General features: G+C 47.3%; 1 protein-coding gene across 3 annotated transcripts in view; it reads left to right on the top strand.

The window, feature by feature from the left end:
* Positions 1-336: 336 nt before the first annotated feature.
* The window catches only part of nek3 (NIMA related kinase 3), a 47,637-nt gene continuing 27,867 nt past the window's right edge, over positions 337-20,106 (top strand). For 2 of the 3 annotated variants that reach the window (XM_065024167.1, XM_065024166.1), the window contains exons 1-10: positions 337-424; positions 1,041-1,175; positions 4,701-4,794; positions 5,669-5,766; positions 6,650-6,733; positions 9,341-9,408; positions 9,986-10,072; positions 10,693-10,747; positions 12,697-12,897; positions 17,579-17,678. In XM_065024167.1, coding sequence (XP_064880239.1) covers positions 1,059-1,175; positions 4,701-4,794; positions 5,669-5,766; positions 6,650-6,733; positions 9,341-9,408; positions 9,986-10,072; positions 10,693-10,747; positions 12,697-12,897; positions 17,579-17,678 — 904 coding nt within the window. In that variant the 5' untranslated portion in view covers positions 337-424; positions 1,041-1,058. Of the gene's footprint in view, positions 425-1,040; positions 1,176-4,700; positions 4,795-5,668; positions 5,767-6,649; positions 6,734-9,340; positions 9,409-9,985; positions 10,073-10,692; positions 10,748-12,696; positions 12,898-17,578; positions 17,679-20,106 lie in introns of those variants that run through there. The other variant, XM_065024168.1, reaches the window with a different exon arrangement.

Raw genomic sequence — 20,106 nt, 5'->3', positions numbered from 1 at the left:
ACAGGGCTCCACATTTAGGCTACCAGCCACCCTACATCAGAGAGACAGGGCTCCTCATTTAGGCTACCAGCCACCCTACATCAGATAGACAGGGCTCTTCATTTAGGCTACCAGCCACCCTACATCAGATAGACAGGGCTCCTCATTTAGGCTACCTGCCACCCTACATCAGAGAGACAGGGCTCCACATTTAGGCTACCTGACTTGTAACTAAATTACATTATTGTAAAAAAACGCTCAAAATATCCTATTCACATACTGGATGTATAACTGCACTTCTACCTCCATCTAGTGGCTGAATGATATTAGAGCATGTCTTTAAAAGGACTGCACATTGTCACGTCATACAATAATACGGAAGCAGAGCGGTGGACAAAGAATACCGAACACACGCGGATAACATTGACACAATCCCACCAGAAAAGTATGTAAAAGCAGCATTTTATTTACGTTACTTACCAAGCTATAAACGACACGTCAGCATTTTTTTTGTTTGGCTCGTATATTCAATATCGGATTTTGTTCATGAACGAGATTGTGAGCAGTAGTTACACAGCGTCTTGTTTCATTATCAGACTGTCAGCTCAACCTCAAATAGAAGGTGAAACGTTTGGCTAGTAACCTATCTTTGGTTTAACTGTCAAGCCATCAAGTCAAATTGACTGACCACTTTATAAATAAAGTGATGTTATTCTTTATTTATTTAAACTTTATTTAACCAGGCAAGTCAGTTAAAGAACCATTTCTGCCTACCAAAAGGCCTCCTGCAGTGACGGGGGCTGGGATAATAAAAACATATATATTGGACAAAACCCATCACGACAAGAGAGACCTAAAACAACAAACATAGCATGGCAGCAACAAATGACAACATAGCATGGAAGCGACTCAACATGGCAGCACAACATGATAGCTACACAAAACATGGTACATTGGGTGATAAAGACAGGCCAATGTTTGAGATGGCTAGTATAAATACAAAACAACAAACACACACATTGATTGTAATGCTTTCTGGTAATATATTCTTCTTCTTTCAGGTCAATGCCAGTGTGACAATGGATGGGTACTCGGTGCATAAAGTAATAGGTGAAGGGTCCTTTGGTCGGGCACTACTTGTCCAATCCAGAATCAACCATGAGAACTATGTCATGAAAGAGATCCTACTCCCAAAGGTACTATTACCATTTTTTTTTAAAGGAATACCGTATACAGGTAACTACCAATATTTTTTAAAATTTAACTGAGAACATGTTCTCATTTACAGCAACAACCTAGGGAATAGTTACAGGGGAGAGGAATGAGCCAATTGTAAATTGGGGATTATTAGGTGACCGTGATGGTTTGAGGGCCAGATTGGGAATTTAGCCAGGACACCGGGGTTAACACCTCTACTCTTACGATAAGTGCCATGGGATCTTTAATGACCTCAGAGAGTCAGGACACCCGTTTAACGTCCCATCCGAAATATGGCACCCTACACAGGGCATTGGGATATTTTTCTAGACCAGAGGAAAGAGTGCCTCCTACTGGCCCTTCAACACCAATTCCAGCAGCATCTGGTCTCCCATCCAGGGACTGACCAGGACCAACCCAGCTTAGCTTCAAAAGCAAGCCAGTAGTGGTATGCTGGGTAGTATGCTGCTGGCCTAACTTAGTGTCTAGTAGGACGAAGGTCCACCGCAAGCAGCCAGAACAGCTTCAATGCACCTTGTCACAGGTTCTCCAAGTGTCCTAAACATGATGTTCATTATTTAACTCAGGAACCACACCTATGGTAGGTAAGCAGACCAGACTCTATACCCTAAACATGATGTTCATTTCTTAACTCAGGAACCACACCTAATGGTAGGGACACAGACCAGACTCTATACCCTAAACATGATCTCCATTATTTAACTCAGGAACCACACCTATGGAAGCAGACCAGACTCTATACCCTAAACATGATGTCCATTATTTAACTCAGGAACCACACCTAATGGAAGCAGAACAGACTCTATACCCTAAACATGATGTCCATTATTTAACTCAGGAACCACACCTAATGGAAGCAGAACAGACTCTTTGGTCCTTTAAAAAAAAAAAACTGTAAAATATTTTGTGCTGAAGCTTGGATAATAAATTAAATGTGACTTTAGATGGCAACATAATCATGTTTGTTTCCATCAATTTCCCGAAGTGTGAAATCCGCTTCGTGTGTTGTTTCCTTGCCCGTATACTAACGAGTATCGCGATACTGGTATCGTCCCGGACCTACTGTGTGGAAGCACCTGTTTTCAATATACATGTATATCTAGCTATATTACTTTGCATGTTTTCCTTTTGGCGTTAACCTACATGCATTTATCATAGTAACTACATCTGGTCTGTGGCTGAGCCTTCTTCTTCTTCATGGCTTCTTAACACTGGACCAGCTCAGCACATATCAAAGCTGCAGGCGAAAGTTAAATCTAGACTTGGTTTTCTCTGTCGTAATCACTCCTCTTTCACCCCCAGCTGCTAAACTAACCCTGATTCAGATTACCGAGACGTTATTTGTAGATCGGCAGGTAAGGGTGCTCTCGAGCGGCTAGAACGAGCTGCAATAAACACTCAAACTGGACAGTTTTATCTCCAATCTCTTCATTCAAAGACTCAATCATGGACAATCTTACTGACAGTTGTGGCTGCGTTGTGTGATATATTTTTGTCTCTACCTTCTTGCCCTTTGTGCTGTTGTCTGTGCCCAATACTGTTTGTACCATGTTGTACCATGCTACCATGTTGTGTTGCTACCATGTTGTACCATGCTACCATGTTGTACCATGCTACCATGTTGTGTTGCTACCATGCTACCATGATGTACCATGCTACCATGTTGTACCATGCTACCATGTTGTACCATGCTACCATGTTGTGTTGCTACCATGCTACCATGATGTACCATGCTACCATGTTGTACCACGCTACCATGTTGTGTTGCTACCATGTTGTACCACGCTACCATGTTGTACCATGCTACCATGTTGCTACCATACTACCATGTTGTACCATGCTACCATGTTGTGTTGCTACCATGCTACCATGTTGTGTTGCTACCATGTTGTGTTGCTACCATGCTACCATGTTGTGTTGCTACCATGCTACCATGTTGTACCATGCTACCATGTTGTAACATGCTACCATGGTGTGTTGCTACCATGCTACCATGTTGTACCATGCTACCATATTGTACCATGCTACCATGTTGTACCACGCTACCATGTTGTACCACGCTACCATGTTGTGTTGCTACCATGTTGTGTTGCTACCATGCTACCATGTTGTACCATGCTACCATGTTGTACCATGCTACCATGTTGTACCATGCTACCATGTTGTACCATAATACCATGTTGTACCACGCTACCATGTTGTACCACGCTACCATGTTGTACCATGCTACCATGTTGTGCTGCTACCATGTTGTACCACGCTACCATGTTGTACCACGCTACCATGTTGTGTTGCTACCATGCTACCATGTTGTACCATGCTACCATGTTGTGTTGCTACCATGCTACCATGTTGTACCATGCTACCATGTTGCTACCACGCTACCATGTTGTACCACGCTACCATGTTGTACCATGCTACCATGTTGTACCATGCTACCATGTTGTACCATGCTACCATGTTGTACCACGCTACCATGTTGTACCATGCTACCATGTTGTACCACGCTACCATGTTTCTACCATGTTGCTACCATTCTACCATGTTGTACCATGCTACCATGTTGTACCATGCTACCATGTTGTGTTGCTACCATGCTGTATTGTCATGTGTTGCTGCCTTGCTATGTTGTTGTCTTAGGTCTCTCTTTATATAGTGTTGTGTTGGCTCTCTTGTTGTGATGTGTGTTATGTCCTATATTTCTATATTTATCCTTTGTCCAGATCTCTGGCAGTTTCTATGGGGGTGCCACAGGGTTCAATTCTCGGGCCGACTCTTTTCTCTGTATACATCAATGAGGTCGCTCTTGCTGCTGGTGAGTCTCTGATCCACCTCTACGCAGACGACACCATTCTGTATACTTCTGGCCCTTCTTTGGACACTGTGTTATCTAACCTCCAGACGAGCTTCAATGCCATACAACACTCCTTCCGTGGCCTCCAACTGCTCTTAAACGCTAGTAAAACTACATGCATGCTCTTCAACCGATCGCTACCTGCACCTACCCGCCTGTCCAACATCACTGCTCTGGACAGTTCTGACTTAGAATATGTGGACAACTACAAATACCTAGGTGTCTGGCTAGACTGTAAACTCTCCTTCCAGACTCACATTAAGCATCTCCAATCCAAAATTAAATCTAGAATCGGCTTCCTATTTCGCAACAAAGCATCCTTCACTCATGCTGCCAAACATACCCTCGTAAAAACTGACCATCCTACCGACCCTCGACTTTGGCGATGTCATTTACAAAATAGCCTCCAACACTCTACTCAGCTAATTGGATGCAGTCTTATCACAGTGCAATCCGTTTTGTCACCAAAGCCCCATATACGACCCACCACTGCGACCTGTACGCTCTCGTTGGCTGGCCCTCGCTTCATACTCGTCGCCAAACCCACTGGCTCCATGTCATCTACAAGACCCTGTTAAATAAAGGTTCAATAAAGGTCAAATAAATTAAAATAACTACATATATTACATGTAATAACTGTCTTTTTCAGACACAATCCAAGATGGCGAACACCAGAAGAGAAGCTGTGCTCCTGTCCAGGATGAAACATCCCAGCATAGTGGCCTTCAGGGACTCTTTTGAAGGTAGACACAGTGAAATGGTCTATCTTGATTTTTTGAAATGCTTTGATACTGCCATCCTTGTCTGATTATGCAATCCCACTGGGCAAAAACTGGTTGAATTAACGTTGTTTCCACGTCATTTCAACTGGGGTATAGGGCTGGGGTATAGGGCTGGGGTATAGGGCTGGGGTATAGGGCTGGGGTATAGGGCTGGAGTATGGGGCTGGGGTATAGGGCTGGGGTATGGGGCTGGGGTATGGGGCTGGGGTATGGGGCTGGGGTATAGGGCTGGGGTATGGGTATGGGGCTGGGGTATGGGGCTGGGGTATGGGGCTGGGGTATGGGGCTGGAGTATGGGGCTGGGGTATGGGGCTGGGGTATGGGGCTGGAGTATGGGGCTGGGGTATAGGGCTGGGGTATAGGGCTGGAGTATGGGGCTGGGGTATGGGGCTGGGGTATGGGGCTGGAGTATAGGGCTGGGGTATAGGGCTGGGGTATGGGGCTGGGGTATGGGGCTGGGGTATGGGGCTGGGGTATAGGGCTGGGGTATAGGGCTGGGGTATGGGGCTGGAGTATAGGGCTGGGGTATAGGGCTGGGGTATGGGGCTGGAGTATAGGGCTGGGGTATAGGGCTGGAGTATAGGGCTGGGATATGGGGCTGGGGTATGGGGCTGGGGTATAGGGCTGGAGTGTCATTTTTTTGGGTTGATTTCATGTTAAATTCACATTAGTTGACAACTCAACCAAATGTAAATCGAATCTAGACGTCGAACTGACGTCTGTGCCCAGTCGAATGCTTTTGTTCTGCTTATGTATGTCATTGAGTGTGATATGTGGGGTCTGGATATAGAAAACCCTTCCAGTGAAAGTAGTGCTTGTGTCTTGTCTCCTGTAGGTGACGGCCACCTCTACATAGTGATGGAGTTCTGTGGTGGAGGAGACCTGCTCCAGAGGATACAACAACAGAGGAACATCCTGTTCTCACAGGAAACAGTATGACACATTCATTAATCAATTCATGGATTCATTAGGTCATTAGCTAACTCAGCCAAATGCAACATCTCAAATAGTAGACCAGTAAATGGTTTCTCCACTGTTTTGAAAACACTAACTGGTACGTACTAAATGGTAGGGCAGTTGACGAACATGTCATTCAAAAAATAATAATAATAATAATAAAAATGTTACCCCTTTTTTCTATCCAATTTCGTGGTATCCAATTGTTAGTAGTTACTGTCTTGTCTCATCGCTACAACTCCCGTACGGGCTCGGGAGAGACTAAGGTTGAAAGTCACGCGTCCTCCGATACACAACCCAACCAAGCCGCACTGCTTCTTAACACAGCGCGCATCCAACCCGGAAGCCAGCTGTACCAATGTGTTGGAGGAAACACCGTTCCCCTAGCGACCTGGTTAGCGCGCACTGCGCCCGGCCCGCCACAGGAGTCGCTAGTGCGCGATGAGACAAGGATATCCCTACCGGCCAACCTACTGTGGCGGGCCGGGCGCAGTGCACGCTAACCAGGTGGCCAGGTGCACGGTGTTTCCTCCGACACATTGGTGCGGCTGGCTTCCGGGTTGGATGCGCGCTGTGTCAAGAAGCAGTGCGGAGTGTCTGTGTTGTGTTTCGTAGGACGCACGGCTCTCGACCTTCTCCTCTCCCGAGTCCGTACGGGAGTTGTAGAGATGAGACAAGACTGTAACTACCAATTGGATACCACGGAATTGGAGAGAGAGAAAAAAAAAAGAGTACATTTTGTATTTATTTATTTTTTAAAGAGTCCAGTCCTATGGCTGTTGTTTTATTTTCATTAACGGTTTTTGTGTATCTTCTGAAACAGGATCTCAGACTCTATTTCATGTCTATGTGTTACTAGATCCTGAAGTGGTTTGCTCAGATGTGTTCTGGTACGATGCACATCCATGACAAACGGGTCCTACACAGGGATCTCAAGTCCAAGGTAAAGTCCAGAGTGTTTACATGGCTACTGTTTCCGATTGGCAATGCATATATTTCCATATATTTCCATATATTTAAAGGTCACAGTGTGAGTTGCAGACCTGTTCCTGATGCTGCCAGTTTTTTGGACATTTCTCTTGAGGGGGAGAATGTGCCTGAAGAATACATAATGAACAAATAATGAAGAATATTTTTTTTTAAATCCTGCTATAACAATTGGATGACTTTGGGTGTTTCATTAAGCAATAATTTGATGTCTTCAATTGTTTTAGATTACTTTATTCCAAAATATGTTTTTTTTTTTTTGCCAGTCCACATGTCAATTGTAATTGTAAGTGTAATTGTAATTGCGCCATTGTTATTTACCCAAGTTCTCTCTGAACTCCGAAAACCGTCCGCAAGCTATTCTTTGTTGTTGTCGACCTGATGCAGTAGTCTAGTGCCAGAGGAGAGAGTCTCTCAGACTGAAACATTCACACCATGCAGTAGTCTAGTGCCAGAGGAGAGAGTCTCTCAGACTGAAACATTCAAACCATTCAGTAGTCTAGTGCCAGAGGAGAGAGTCTCTCAGACTGAAACATTCACACCGTTCAGTAGTCTAGTGCCAGAGGAGAGAGTCTCTCAGACTGAAACATTCACACCGTTCAGTAGTCTAGTGCCAGAGGAGAGAGTCTCTCAGACTGAAACATTCACACCATGCAGTAGTCTAGTGCCAGAGGAGAGAGTCTCTCAGACTGAAACATTCACACCATGCAGTAGTCTAGTGCCAGAGGAGAGAGTCTCTCAGACTGAAACATTCACACCATGCAGTAGTCTAGTGCCAGAGGAGAGAGTCTCTCAGACTGAAACATTCACACCGTTCAGTAGTCTAGTGCCAGAGGAGAGAGTCTCTCAGACTGAAACATTCAAACCATTCAGTAGTCTAGTGCCAGAGGAGAGAGTCTCTCAGACTGAAACATTCACACCGTTCAGTAGTCTAGTGCCAGAGGAGAGAGTCTCTCAGACTGAAACATTCACACCATGCAGTAGTCTAGTGCCAGAGGAGAGAGTCTCTCAGACTGAAACATTCAAACCATTCAGTAGTCTAGTGCCAGAGGAGAGAGTCTCTCAGACTGAAACATTCACACCATGCAGTAGTCTAGTGCCAGAGGAGAGAGTCTCTCAGACTGAAACATTCACACCATGCAGTAGTCTAGTGCCAGAGGAGAGAGTCTCTCAGACTGAAACATTCACACCATTCAGTAGTCTAGTGCCAGAGGAGAGAGTCTCTCAGACTGAAACATTCACACCACTCAGTAGTCTAGTGCCAGAGGAGAGAGTCTCTCAGACTGAAACATTCACACCATGCAGTAGTCTAGTGCCAGTGGAGAGAGTCTCTCAGACTGAAACATTCAAACCGTTCAGTAGTCTAGTGCCAGAGGAGAGAGTCTCTCAGACTGAAACATTCACACCATGCAGTAGTCTAGTGCCAGAGGAGAGAGTCTCTCAGACTGAAACATTCACACCATTCAGTAGTCTAGTGCCAGAGGAGAGAGTCTCTCAGACTGAAACATTCAAACCATTCAGTAGTCTAGTGCCAGAGGAGAGAGTCTCTCAGACTGAAACATTCACACCGTTCAGTAGTCTAGTGCCAGAGGAGAGAGTCTCTCAGACTGAAACATTCACACCATTCATATTACCAAAATAATCTTCTAATAGCTCGGCTAGGTTGTGAAAAATCCCCCAATCCCCCCCCCCCCCCCCCACCCCGGTTTAAGACTGCCGATAGATCAGCGTTCTAACTCACCCTTGTGATAGTGTGGGGCAATGACAGAATGACGCAATTTACCACCATCTGCCATCCTCTACCACAAACTGTTGCCGCCAAGAAGGCTCGAAACTTTTAATTTTGAGGAACCACTATGTATGGTTAAGCCTATTTCTGAGAAGAAAAAAAAGCATTTTAAAGCTCTTTCACGTCATGTTTCACCTCCTAAATCTGGTGATAGAAGGAATCGGTGCCAGTTGAAGTTCTCTCGTTTTTACTGTCCATTTTTTTTTTATCCATTTCCTTCTCGTTTCTGGTGCCGCAGCCCGTCTGGTGTTCAACCTTCCCAAGTTCTCTCACGTCACCCCGCTCCTCCGCTCTCTCCACTGGCTTCCAGTTGAAGCTCGCATCCGCTACAAGACCATGGTGCTTGCCTACGGAGCTGTGAGGGGAACGGCACCTCAGTACCTCCAGGCTCTGATCAGGCCCTACACCCAAACAAGGGCACTGCGTTCATCCACCTCTGGCCTGCTCGCCTCCCTACCACTGAGGAAGTACAGTTCCCGCTCAGCCCAGTCAAAACTGTTCGCTGCTCTGGCCCCCCAATGGTGGAACAAACTCCCTCACGACGCCAGGACAGCGGAGTCAATCACCACCTTCCGGAGACACCTGAAACCCCACCTCTTTAAGGAATACCTAGGATAGGATAAAGTAATCCCTCTCACCCCCCCCCCCCCTTAAAAGATTTAGATGCACTACTGTTCCACTGGATGTCATAAGGTGAATGCACCAATTTGTAAGTCGCTCTGGATAAGAGCGTCTGCTAAATGACTTAAATGTAATGTAAATGTTTCTCCTCAGAATATCTTCCTGACAGACGATGGGAGGGTGAAGCTGGGTGACTTTGGCTCAGCCTGTGTTCTAAACAGGTACCAGAAGATGCTTTGTGCGCTAATTCCGGTTCTATATTACTATAATTATTCACTGAGTATACATAACATTAAGAACAACTTCCTAATATCAAGTTACACCCCCCACCTTTCACCCTCAGAACAGCCTCAGTTTGTCGGGTCATGGACTCTACAAGGTGTGGAAAGCGTTCCACAGGGATGCTGGCCCCAATGCTTCTCACAGTTGTGTCAAGTTGGCTGGATGTCCTTTGGGTGGTGAACCATTCTGGCACCTACTACCATACCCCCTGTTTAAAAGCACTTTAAATATTTTGTCTTGCCCGTTCACCCTCTGAACGACACACAGACACAATCCATGTCTCAATTATAAATCCTTCTTCAACCCGTGTCCTCCCTTTCATTCTACACTGATTTGAAGTGGATTTAACAAGAGACCTCAATAAGGGATCGTAGCTTTCACCTAGGTTCCCCTGGTCAGTCTACGTCACGGGAAAAGAGCAGGTGTTCTTAATGTTTTGTAAACTCGGTGTATGTAATAGTTTTTTTTTTTAATGTTATTTCTCATTGCTTTAACATCCTGTATTCTGTGTCGCAGTGCGAAGGTCTACGCTCACACGTACGTTGGAACGCCTTACTATGTGTCTCCAGAGATCTGGGACAGTAAGCCGTACAACAACAAGAGGTAGGGTCATAATTACCTGTACTTTTATTTTTACCTTTATTTAACCAGGCAAGTCAGAGAACACATTCTTATTTTCAATGACAGCCTGTTCAGGGGCAGAACGACAGATTTGTACCTTGTCAGCTCGGGGGTTTGAACTCGCAACCTTCCGGTTACTAGTCCAACGCTCTAACCACTAGGCTACGCTGACATCCCTATTGATCAATGATTATATTTAAGCATTAAGGCCCAGAGGAAGGTGTGGTAGATGGCTAAAGGACACAAGGACACAGCCCTTAGCCGTGGTATATTGGCCATATACCACAACCCCCCTGAGGTGCCTTATTGCTGTTATAAACTGGTTACCAACATAATTAGAGCAGTAAAAATACATGTTCTGTCATACCCGTGGTTTACAGTCTGATATACCACGGCTTTCAGCCAATCAGCATTCAGGGCTCGAACCACCCAGTTTATAATTCTGATTAACCCTACAATCTACTGTATCGAAATAATAATAATATATATTTGTGAATTATCCATTTTGTAATAGTTTAAATTTAGGGATGTCATTGTTACCGGTATGTGTGATTCCCATGCCATCTCTCGTGTGTGTGTGTGTGTGTGTGTGTGTGTTACAGCGATGTGTGGTCTCTCGGCTGTGTCCTCTACGAGCTCTGCACCCTGCGACACCCGGTACTCACACTCTCTCACACACTTTCTCGTCTGTCTAAATAGTGTGTGTGTGTGTGTACAGTGGTTCAGCTGACCCCTGAAAGAACAATTGTTCCATAGTGAGGGAAGGACGGTGTCTTCAGCAGAGTTGAATTAGGACGTGTCCCAGCCCAGGGAGATGTAGCTGTCTGGAGATGTAGCTGTCTGGAGATGTAGCTGTCTGGAGATGTAGCCTGTAGCTGTCTGGAGATGTAGCCTGTAGCTGTCTGGAGATGTAGCTGTCTGGAGATGTAGCTGTCTGGAGATGTAGCTGTCTGGAGATGTAGCTGTCTGGAGATGTAGCTGTCTGGAGATGTAGCCTGTAGCTGTCTGGAGCTGTAGCCTGTAGCTGTCTGGAGATGTAGCCTGTAGCTGTCTGGAGATGTAGCTGTCTGGAGATGTAGCCTGTAGCTGTCTGGAGATGTAGCTGTCTGGAGATGTAGCTGTCTGGAGATGTAGCTGTCTGGAGATGTAGCTGTCTGGAGATGTAGCTGTCTGGAGATGTAGCTGTCTGGAGATGTAGCCTGTAGCTGTCTGTCTGGAGATGTAGCCTGTAGCTGTCTGTCTGGAGATGTAGCCTGTAGCTGTCTGTCTGGAGATGTAGCCTGTAGCTGTCTGTCTGGAGATGTAGCCGTCTGGAGATGTAGCCGTCTGGAGATGTAGCTGTCTGGAGATGTAGCTGTCTGGAGATGTAGCCTGTAGCTGTCTGGAGCTGTAGCCTGTAGCTGTCTGGAGCTGTAGCCTGTAGCTGTCTGTCTGGAGATGTAGCCTGTAGCTGTCTGTCTGGAGATGTAGCCTGTAGCTGTCTGTCTGGAGATGTAGCCTGTAGCTGTCTGTCTGGAGATGTAGCCTGTAGCTGTCTGTCTGGAGATGTAGCCTGTAGCTGTCTGTCTGGAGATGTAGCCTGTAGCTGTCTGTCTGGAGATGTAGCTGTCTGGAGATGTAGCTGTCTGGAGATGTAGCCTGTAGCTGTCTGGAGATGTAGCCTGTAGCTGTCTGGAGATGTAGCCTGCAGCTGTCTGGAGATGTAGCTGTCTGGAGATGTAGCTGTCTGGAGATGTAGCCTGTAGCTGTCTGGAGATGTAGCTGTCTGGAGATGTAGCCTGTAGCTGTCTGGAGATGTAGCCTGTAGCTGTCTGGAGCTGTAGCCTGTAGCTGTCTGGAGCTGTAGCCTGTAGCTGTCTGGAGCTGTAGCCTGTAGCTGTCTGGAGCTGTAGCCTGTAGCTGTCTGGAGCTGGAGATGTAGCTGTAGCTGTCTGGAGATGTAGCCTGTAGCTGTCTGGAGCTGTAGCTGTCTGGAGATGTAGCCTGTAGCTGGCTGGAGCCGTAGCCTGGAGCTGTCTGGAGATGTAGCTGTCTGGAGATGTAGCCTGTAGCTGTCTGGAGATGTAGCTGTCTGGAGCTGGAGCTGTCTGGAGATGTAGCCTGTAGCTGTCTGGAGATGTAGCCTGTAGCTGTCTGGAGATGTAGCTGTCTGGAGCTGGAGCTGTCTGGAGATGTAGCCTGTAGCTGTCTGGAGATGTAGCCTGTAGCTGTCTGTCTGGAGCCGTAGCCTGTAGCTGTCTGTCTGGAGCCGTAGCCTGGAGCCGTAGCCCGTAGGTGTCTGTCTGGAGCCGTAGCCTGTAGCTGTCTGTCTGGAGCCGTAGCCTGGAGCCGTAGCCCGTAGCCTGTAGCTGTCTGTCTGGAGCCGTAGCCTGTAGCTGTCTGTCTGGAGCCGTAGCCTGTAGCTGTCTGTCTGGAGCCGTAGCCTGTAGCTGTCTGTCTGGAGCCGTAGCCTGTAGCTGTCTGTCTGGAGCCGTAGCCTGTAGCTGTCTGTCTGGAGCTGTAGCTGTCTGTCTGGAGCCGTAGCCTGTAGCTGTCTGGAGCCTGTAGCTGTCTGTCTTGTGTTTCCAGGAGTCCTCCTAAACCTCTGTTCTCCCTCACCGTCTCAGTTTCAGGCTCCTAGTTGGAAGAGTCTGATCATGAAGGTGTGCCGTGGTTCCTACCCTCCTCTTCCCCAACACCTGCCCTATGAGCTGCACTACCTGGTCAAACAGATGTTCAAGACCAACCCCAAAGACCGTCCGTCCCTCCACACCATCCTCACGTCTCACCGCGTAGCCGGTCTCCTGCACCGACACCTGCCCAACAAGGTACTGCATGTCAGCCCAGTACAGAACCACATCCCCTACCCACGAGACACCACCCCCTACCCACGAGACACCACCCCCTACCCACGAGACACCACCCCCTACCCACCAGACACCACCCCTTACCCAGGAGACACCCTCCCCTACCCACGAGACACCCCCTCTACCCGCGAGACACCACCCCCTACCCAGGAGACACCACCCCCTACCCAGGAGACACCACCCCTTACCCAGGAGACACCCTCCCCTACCCACGAGACACCCTCCCCTACCCACGAGACACCACCCCCTACCCACGAGACACCACCTCCTACCCAGGAGACACCACCCCTACCCAGGAGACACCACCCCCTACCCAGGAGACACCACCCCTTACCCAGGAGACACCCTCCCCTACCCACGAGACACCACCCCCTACCCACGAGACACCACCCCCTACCCACGAGACACCACCCCTACCCACGAGACACCACCCCTACCCACGAGACACCACCCTCTACCCAGGAGACCCCCCTACCCACGAGACACCACCCCCTACCCACGAGACACCACCCCTTACCCACGAGACACCCCCTACCCACGAGACACCCCCCTACCCACGAGACACCACCCCCCTACCCACGAGACACCCCCTACCCACGAGACACCCCCTCTACCCACGAGACACCACCCCTACCCACGAGACACCCACCTCTACCCACGAGACACCACCCCTACCCACGAGACCCCCTACCCACGAGACCCCCACCCCATACCCACGAGACCCCCACCCCCTACCCACAAGACACCATCCCCTACCCAGGAGACACCACCCCCTACCCACGAGACACCACCCTCTACCCAGGAGACACCCCCCTACCCACGAGACACCCCGCTCTACCCAGGAGACACCACCCCCTACCCACGAGACACCACCCCCTACCCACGAGACACCACCCTCTACCCAGGAGACACCCCCTACCCACGAGTCACCCCCTACCCACGAGACACCCCCTCTACCCACGAGACACCACCCCCTACCCACGAGACCCCCACCCCTACCCACGAGACACCACCCCTACCCAGGAGACACCACCACCTACCCACGAGACACCACCCTCTACCCAGGAGACCCCCCCCTACCCAGGAGACACCACCTCCTACCCAGGAGACACCACCCCCTACCCAGGAGACACCACCCCCTACCCACGAGACACCATCTCCTACCAGAGCATGTGAGGTGGTGTTGAGGGGTCGGAAATCCCGCTCATCGCTCGTGGAGCGTTGCTTCGATCCATTCATTAAAAATAGAATTTAACCAAAAACGAAGCTACTTTTTTTGTTGTTGTGGCTACCTAGACCTACCATTTGGGTTTTGAAGTATTGAAACCAAACCATATGATTTGGTGATTTTGAAAATGATTTTAATTAACATGAGATATGTGAATGGAAGAAGTGCTCGTCGTTTCAAACAGGGAGCCGAAGAAGCAACAAAAATGAACGATTTAGGCTATGCTATTTCAATTATTTCAAGGCTATAGCCTACAAAAGAAAGAAAAACATTGTGAAGAATTTGCGAGTGCGCGACACTGGCGGCTGGCAGGGAGTCAGGGACATTAAGCGCACAGCATTTAAACAACATTTTGTTGTATCAAATCATTATAGTCTGTGACTGAAATTAAACCAAAAAAAAATACCTTGTTAGGCTGAGTGCCTTTTTGAATTCATTTTTAGAAACACCAATTTGTCCGGAGTCTGTGGCTTCCGGCTCACGGGATGGTGGCTGGAGAGCAGGACAGCGGAGGAGAATATCCTCTCCTCACTTACAGAGCCACTTGGGAATGATAAACACCCTTTTGGCCACTCTTGCCAGGCTGTTTTAAATTTGATTTGATATATAATTTCTTTCTATAGGTAGGCCTAAATGTTTTTAGGTAAAATACCCCGATCAAAAATCGAAAGCTCCTAAATGTTGCACTTTTGTATAGATAATAGAACACAAATTAACGAACGGTCTAATAGTTTTATTTATAAATACTTTGCTGCAATGACACACACTTTAGTTATCTACCCACCTCGTTCCTCTCTTTCAGCATGTGCACGTAGTAAGTACACCATCACGCTTTGGGGATAACGTGTCTTTTCAGATTCCACAATGATTCTTTAGTTGTGGACATTACATCACCGCACTCCCTCTCTTGGTCTTTGTAGGTCACCTTGATTTTGTGTTTTTTAAATGTTTTTTTAATATATATATATTTTTGTAATTTACACCCCTTTTTCTCACCAAATTAGATATTTTCTCATCGCTTCAACTCTCGGACGGGAGGCGAAGTTGGAGTCGTGCGTCCTCCGAAACATGACCCGCCGGGTTAAGATCGGTGCGGCTGACTTCCGGGTTAAGATCGGGGGTGGTGTTTCCCATCGGGGAGTTGAAGCGATGAGAAAAGATCTTAACCCTGAAGTCAGCCTCACCGATCTTAACCCGGAAGTCATCCGCACCGATCTTAACCCGGAAGTCAGCCGCACCGATCTTAACCCGGAAGTCATCCGCACCGATCTTAACCCGGAAGTCATCCGCACCGATCTTAACCCGGAAGTCAGCCGCACCGATCTTAACCCGGAAGTCATCCCCACCGATCTTAACCCGGAAGTCAGCCGCACCGATCTTAACCCGGAAGTCAGCCGCACCGATGTGTCTGAGGAAACACTTTCCACCTGATGAACGTAGTCAGCCTGCAGGCGCCCGGCCCGCCACCAGGAGTCGCAAGAGCGCGACGAGCCAGGTAAAGCCCCCCCCCCCGGACAAACCCTTCCCTAAAACAGGGGATGCTGGGCCAATTTTGCACCTCCCTATTGGACTCCAGATCACGGACGGTTGTGACACTTGCGGTCGGAGGTCGAACAGTTACCCTACCAGGATGCTCTCGATGGTGCAGCTGTAGGACTTTTTTTTAAAGATCTGGGGACTCATGCCAAATATTTTATCAGTCTCCTGAGGGGGGAAAGGTGTTGTCGTGCCCTCTTCCCGACTGTCTTGGTGTGTTTGGACCATAATAGTTTGTTGGTGATGTCGATGTTAATGGGGGCCTGTACGGCCCTCCGTTTCTTATATCTTATAGTCCACGATCAGCTTCTTTGTCTTGCTCACATTGAGAGAGAAGTTGTTGTCCTGGCACCACATGGCCAGGTCTCTGACCTCTTCCCTATATACTCTCATCATTGTCGGTGATCAGGCCACTGTTGTGCTTTCAGTCAACTTAATTATGGTGTTGGAGTTGTGCTTGGCCACGCAGTTGTGGGTGAACAGGGAGTACAGGAGGGGACTGAGCACGGGGGGGCCCCAGTGTTGAGGATCAGCGTGGCAGATGTGTTGTTACCTACCCTCACCACCTGGGGTGGCCCGTCAGGAAGTCCAGGATCCAGTTGCAGAGGGAGGTGTTTAGTCCCAGAATCTTTAGCTTAGTGATGAGCTTTGAGGGCGCTATGGTGTTGAACGCTGAGCTGTAGTCAATGAACAGCATTCTCACGTAGGTGTTCCTTTTGTCCAAGTGTGAAAGAGCAGTGTTGAGTGCAATAGAGATTGACATCATCTGTGGATCTGTTGGGGAGGTATGCAAATTGGAGTGGGTCCAGGGTTTCTGGCATGATGGTGTTGATGTGAGCCATGACCAGCCTTTCAAAACACTTCATTGCTACTGACGTGAGTGAGTGCTACGGGTCGGTAGTCATCTAGGCAGGTTACCTCAGCATTCTTGGGCACAGGGACTATGGTGGTCTGTTTGAAACATGTTGGTATTACAGACTCCGACAGGGTTGAAAATGTCAGTGAAGACACAGTTGGTCCGTGCATGTTTCTGCCTGCCTTTCCTCTGTTTCTGTCTCTCTCTGCTTTGCTCGGTCTCTTTGCTAATAATGCAAGTGTGTGTTCAGTCTTCGGTCTGTTGGGAAGTAGAGTATCCTAGCCTATTCATGGCACCACCTTCGGGGATACAGCGGTGTCTTTGGGTCAGTCTTGCGAGGTTAGACCCGCTCTATATTACAATAGGCAACCAGTAGCCTTTATGGATTGCCCTTTTCATACATAATGGAATGTGGCCTCTTGAAAGTGCCCTCGACTATAGCAAGTCTGTCTGTTAGGCTACACAACGTTTTAGAAGAAACCTTCTTCTCTGGAGATATGAACGAGCATTTTACTGGTCTGTAAAGGCATGAGGTTTCTGAAGAGGCACTTCAACGTTAAGGCGACCAGAACTGTCAATTTAAATCATCTTGAGCTGCTGCTGTGCGCAGGCCAATCTCTCCTGGAAAAAAAAAAAAACATTTTAAAGTTTGTTAAATATCAAGACATTTAGTAGAAATAAAACACATCTAACTACCATACCATAGAAAAACAACACAGCAGCACATCAATTAGCGACGTTTATTGTTGTCGGGGGGAGGAAATACATTGTGATGAAATGTAGAATTGACCATTTTTAAAATCTTCTGTCTGTCTCTGTCCGTCTCTGTCCGTCTCTGTCTGTCTCTGTCCGTCTCTGTCCGTCTCTGTCCGTCTCCGTCCGTCTCTGTCCGTCTCTGTCCGTCTCTGTCCGTCTCTGTCCGTCTCTGTCCGTCTCTGTCCGTCTCCGTCCGTCTCCGTCCGTCTCTGTCCGGTAGCTGGTAGTATGTTTCTGATTCAGCGTGTTGCTTTCTGGTTTTGTAGGAGTCGGAGAGGAGAACAGGGAGATGGAGGAGAGAGGAGGGGGAGAAGGTGGCCTCACTCCTGGGGCAGAAGACCCTCATCACAGGCTCTACCCTGGAGGGTAAGGAGACGATTAAGACCCAGTCAGATGTGTTATTCGTTTTGAGGGTGTGAAGAGCAGGTTGAAATTAAACAGTATTTATCATACATTTTACAACCTGTTATTCTTTACATACCAATGCAAATATGGTAATACTTTATTTTACGGTGTGTGTGTGTGTGTGTGTGTGTGTGTGTGTGTGTGTGTGTGTGTGTGTGTGTATGTATATATATATACATATTTACAATATATTACACGGTAGAGTGGTAATAACAGTCAGTAACCTATGAATTACTGTGTTTCAGTGAGATTCATTTGAATTAAACTAAACATTTTAATCCATCCTGTCTCTCCATGTAGGACTAGTCCTTTAAGCCTCTCATGGTAAAAGTGTCCTTGTGTGAAAAAGTTTTAAAAAAATTATATGCCAGACACACCGCTAGATAGGTACTGAAACGATGCTTGACACACCCCTAGATAGGTACTGAAACAATGCTTGACACACCCCTAGATAGGTACTGAAACAATGCTTGACACACCCCTAGATAGGTACTGAAACAATGCTTGACACACCCCTAGATAGGTACTGAAACAATGCTTGACACACCCCTGAACAAGATAGGTACTGAAACAATGCTTGACACACCCCTAGATAGGTACTGAAACAATGCTTGACACACCCCTAGATAGGTACTGAAACAATGCTTGACACACCCCTAGATAGGTACTGAAACAATGCTTGACACACCCCTAGATAGGTACTGAAACAATGCTTGACACACCCCTAGATAGGTACTGAAACAATGCTTGACACACCCCTAGATAGGTACTGAAACAATGCTTGACACACCCCTAGATGGGTACTGAAACAATGCTTGACACACCCCTAGATAGGTACTGAAACAATGCTTGACACACCCCTAGATAGGTACTGAAACAATGCTTGACACACCCCTAGATAGGTACTGAAACAATGCTTGACACACCCCTAGATAGGTACTGAAACAATGCTTGACACACCCCTAGATAGGTACTGAAACAATGCTTGACACACCCCTAGATAGGTACTGAACAATACTTGACACACCCCTAGATAGGTACTGAAACAATGCTTGAAACACCCCTAGATAGGTACTGTAACAATGCTTGACACACCCCTAGATAGGTACTGAAACAATGCTTGACACACCCCTAGATAGGCCCTCTCACTGAAACATATGAGAATGTAGTGTGAAAGACAGTCTATATATACATACAGTCGTGGCCAAAAGTTTTGAGAATGACAAAAATATTAATTTTCACAAAGTCTGCTGTCTCAGTTTGTATGATGGCAATTTGCATATACTCCAGAATGTTGTGATGAGTGATCAGATGAATTGCAATTAATTGCAAAGTCCCTCTTTGCCATGCAAATGAACTGAATCCCCCAAAAAACATTTCCACTGTATTTCAGCCCTGCCACAAAAGGAGCAGCTGACATCATGTCAGTGATTCTCTCGTTAACACAGGTGTGAGTGTTGACGAGGACAAGACTGGAGATCACTCTGCCATGCTGATTGAGTTCGAAACAACAGACTGGAAGCTTAAAAAGGAGGGTGGTGCTTGGAATCATTGTTCTTCCTCTGTCAACCATGGTTACCTGCAAGGAAACACGTCATTGCTTTGCACAAAAAGGGCTTCACAGGCAAGGATATTGCTGCCAGTAAGATTGCACCTAAATCAACCATTTATCGGATCATCAAGAACTTCAAGGAGAGCGGTTCAATTGTTGTGAAGAAGGCTTCATGGCGCCCAAGAAAATCCAGCAAGCGCCAGGACCTTCTCCTAAAGTTGATTCAGCTGTGGGATCGGGGTACCACCAGTACAGGGCTTGCTCAGGAATGGCAGCAGGCAGGTGTGAGTGCATTTTTTAAAATGTATTTTACCTTTATTTAACCAGGCAAGTCAGTTAAGAACAAATTCTTATTTTCAATGACGGCCTAGGATTAACTGGGTTAACTGCCTGTTCAGGGGCAGAACGACAGATTTGTACCTTGTCAGCTTGGGGGTTTGAACTTGCAACCTTCCGGTTACTAGTCCAACTCTCTAACCACTAGGCTACCCTGCCGCATCTGCACACACAGTGAGGCGAAGACTTTTGGAGGATAACCTGCTGTCAAGAAGGGCAGCAAAGAAGCCACTTCTCTCCAGGAAAAACATCAGGGACAGATTGATATTCTGCAAAAGGTACAGAGATTGGACTGCTGAGGACTGGGGTAAAGTCATTTTCTCTGATGAATCCCCTTTCCGATTGTTTGGGGCATCTGGGAAAAAAGCTTGTCAGGAGAAGAAACAGTTTGGTAACGAACAATGCCTTTTCCAACATGATGGAGCACCTTGCCATAAGGCAAAAGTGATAACTAAGTGGCTCGGGGAACAAAACATCTATATTTTGGGTCCATGGCCAGGA

This window comes from Oncorhynchus nerka, linkage group LG11 (assembly GCF_034236695.1).
Source record: "Oncorhynchus nerka isolate Pitt River linkage group LG11, Oner_Uvic_2.0, whole genome shotgun sequence".
Classification (NCBI taxonomy): domain Eukaryota; kingdom Metazoa; phylum Chordata; class Actinopteri; order Salmoniformes; family Salmonidae; genus Oncorhynchus; species Oncorhynchus nerka.
The sequence above is the reverse complement of the archived record's forward strand: the minus strand, read 5'-3'. Positions and strand labels throughout refer to the sequence as shown.